Below are 2,556 nucleotides of genomic sequence, written 5' to 3' on the forward strand. Positions count from 1 at the left end.
TGTTTTTTTGTGTGTACCGGTGTAATGTTTAATTTTTCTGATATTTAATTGCGAATATAAAATATATAAAAAATTATTGTTCCAAACAAAATTACTGCTCACGTGGCTTGTAGTCGTTTATGAAAAAGTCTGTATGAAACAAAAAGTAAAGGTTTAAAGCAAAAATTTGATGATTTGTAAATACTGTCTTTTGAAACTATCAACAACGTTTTGAATAGGCAAAATCTTCTGCAAAAATATTGACACACTCATCTACATGTAAAGTTGGTTGAAAAACTTCAAAGGTACCTACCTTGTAGACTGCATTAAGATGCCACAAACTGTTTGTTTGAATGAGTAACAGCAAACATCACACATCAAGTCTTTTTATTGAAACTAAATTATGGTTCAGTATTTACATTTGAAACAAAACATCACAAAAATTTTACTTCTCTTCATATATAAATCATATCTATGCCTCTGGATCAGCATATTGCTCCGCTTCAACGTCTGGGGCAGGTTCTTCAATTAGTGTACTCTCTGGAATTTCTGTTGCTCTTATATCACCTGAGCTTCTTGTCGAATATTTCACAGAACCTTTGGATCTCTTCCCTGTTGTAGAGAGAGCAAATTAAACCAAAAATTCAATTAATGTAGCAAAAAAATAGCTTCCGTAATGAAAAAGTCCCGAGGATAATTTATTATTCGTTATTTTGACAGTTGCGTTAATTAAACCAATATTAATAAAAAATCTTACGTGTCTTGGTTATTGAACGTCTCCTTTCCTCAGACGTTCCTAAAAAAATAACCGTGATCAAGATCAGAACATGAATCCCACTACTGTTTGGAACTGCACAGTGTATATTTGTTTATTAATATATTTAATGTCATTTACTTCATCTAACAAGAAGGACACAAAATTATAGGATGAATAAATTCATAAAGATATGTGCACAGAAGCAACATAATAAAAAGTAGAACAAAAATAGACGTGATAATATGATTAATGAAAATAATAAAAAAAAGAGTGATCTTACTATTGAATCCTGAGGCAACTTTTTATTAAATATATTAGATTTGTAGCCGCGGTGCTATACAAACTCGATGGGGAGATATGATTTGAACAAGTACAAAAGAGATTTACTGATGCCAAAAATGTTCAAACTTGAATGGGAAGCGCTAGTTGAAATGGATGGATGTTACTGATTTCAAATAACTCATCTATTTCTTGCTTTGAAGGGTCTAATGCATGTGAAATTATGTAGGTTAAAAGAAATGATCATAACTTACTTGATTTACGCTGTGGTTCAGGTTCTCCTTCAGCTATAAAATAAAAAAACATGTTTACAGCACTGATCTACGAAGTTTCACGTCATTTGACAATAATCTTACCTACTGGTGGCGCTTCACTGGTCGTTGCTAGACCGAATATGAAAAAAATAAAAAGAATTAATTTTCTTGCCAATCTAATTAGATTCTTAGAAAAATGTGTCTACAAGGATACTTACTATTTGGTGCTGGTTTGGTTTCATTTTCATTTTTAGCTGAAGAATAAAAATAACATTAGTTTTTAAAAGGTTCTGGTATTATACATTAAATTTAGTAGTGACAGTGTTGTAAGATTCTATTTATTAATAACTGCGCAAAACGGTGCTTAAAGTTAATGATAATTAAAGTTTTTGAAACTTATTGAGAAACTCTGGAATCGTCCCTACGTTACATGCTACATAATAAAGGTTAAATGTGAAAATTATTATTGAACATATAATACGATGAGTGAAGTCATTCTATAGTACGATCGTATACGATGCAAAGTAGAGCAAAAAATTGTCGGTCTTTTATCAAAGGAAAATCGTGTCATCATTTTTAGGAGGCGTAAGATGAACCGTTTCAAATTTAAAATGAAATTGAATGTAAAATCTGAAATACCGCCGCATACGCACTGTGTTCTGGTACTAGCTGTAGTCGGCCAGGTGCATCGAGTGTACGAAGTGGTCGGTTATACGTCAAATACTAACCTGGCGAGCTTGATCGTAGAGCAAGGAACAATAAACAGTGGCGCGTACAGAGGTGAAATGTAGTACATATGTGGAATTTAAATAACGAATTGGATTTATAATAAATTACATTTAAAACAAATAGTTTATGAGAATAAAGGGATTTTTGTAGGAACAGGGTTCCAGACGTGAACTGATCTCTTCATCGCACCCCATTACGATTCTTTTTTTTATAAGGAGAACGAAGTTTCAAAGCAAAAACCTTGTATAACAGATATACTATAAATATTTACAGAATGAAAACAAAATATAAATCCTATGATATGATTCTATCAAATGAAAACACTAACAACAATTCTCTACCAATCTCAACAAAATAAGTTATTTTTCTATCAAACAAGAAATGTTAACAAATTATAAACAAAATATAAATTCTATGATTTATGTACTGTACGCCAAACTGCATTTTTCTCATCTTCATTTAATATTAATTTCTTCTTTGCACCCCCTTTTTTAGGTTTCTTAACGTCTCCTTCAATTTTCTTCTCTCTTAAAATTTTGAAAACAGATAATTCGCTTA

General features: G+C 31.2%; 1 protein-coding gene across 1 annotated transcript in view; it reads right to left on the reverse strand.

Moving 5' to 3' along the window:
* Nucleotides 1–451: 451 nt before the first annotated feature.
* Nucleotides 452–2,556, reverse strand: part of LOC108912668 — a 19,651-nt gene continuing 17,546 nt past the window's right edge. The window contains exons 19-22 of the mRNA XM_018717984.1: nt 1,488–1,523; nt 1,270–1,302; nt 737–775; nt 452–591 (exon numbers count right to left, since the gene is read on the reverse strand). Of these exons, the coding sequence (XP_018573500.1) occupies nt 452–591; nt 737–775; nt 1,270–1,302; nt 1,488–1,523 (248 nt within the window). The remainder of the gene's footprint in view (nt 592–736; nt 776–1,269; nt 1,303–1,487; nt 1,524–2,556) is intronic.

Source organism: Anoplophora glabripennis, unplaced genomic scaffold, assembly GCF_000390285.2.
Source record: "Anoplophora glabripennis isolate ALB-LARVAE unplaced genomic scaffold, Agla_2.0 scaffold33, whole genome shotgun sequence".
Taxonomy (NCBI): Eukaryota; Metazoa; Arthropoda; class Insecta; order Coleoptera; family Cerambycidae; genus Anoplophora; species Anoplophora glabripennis.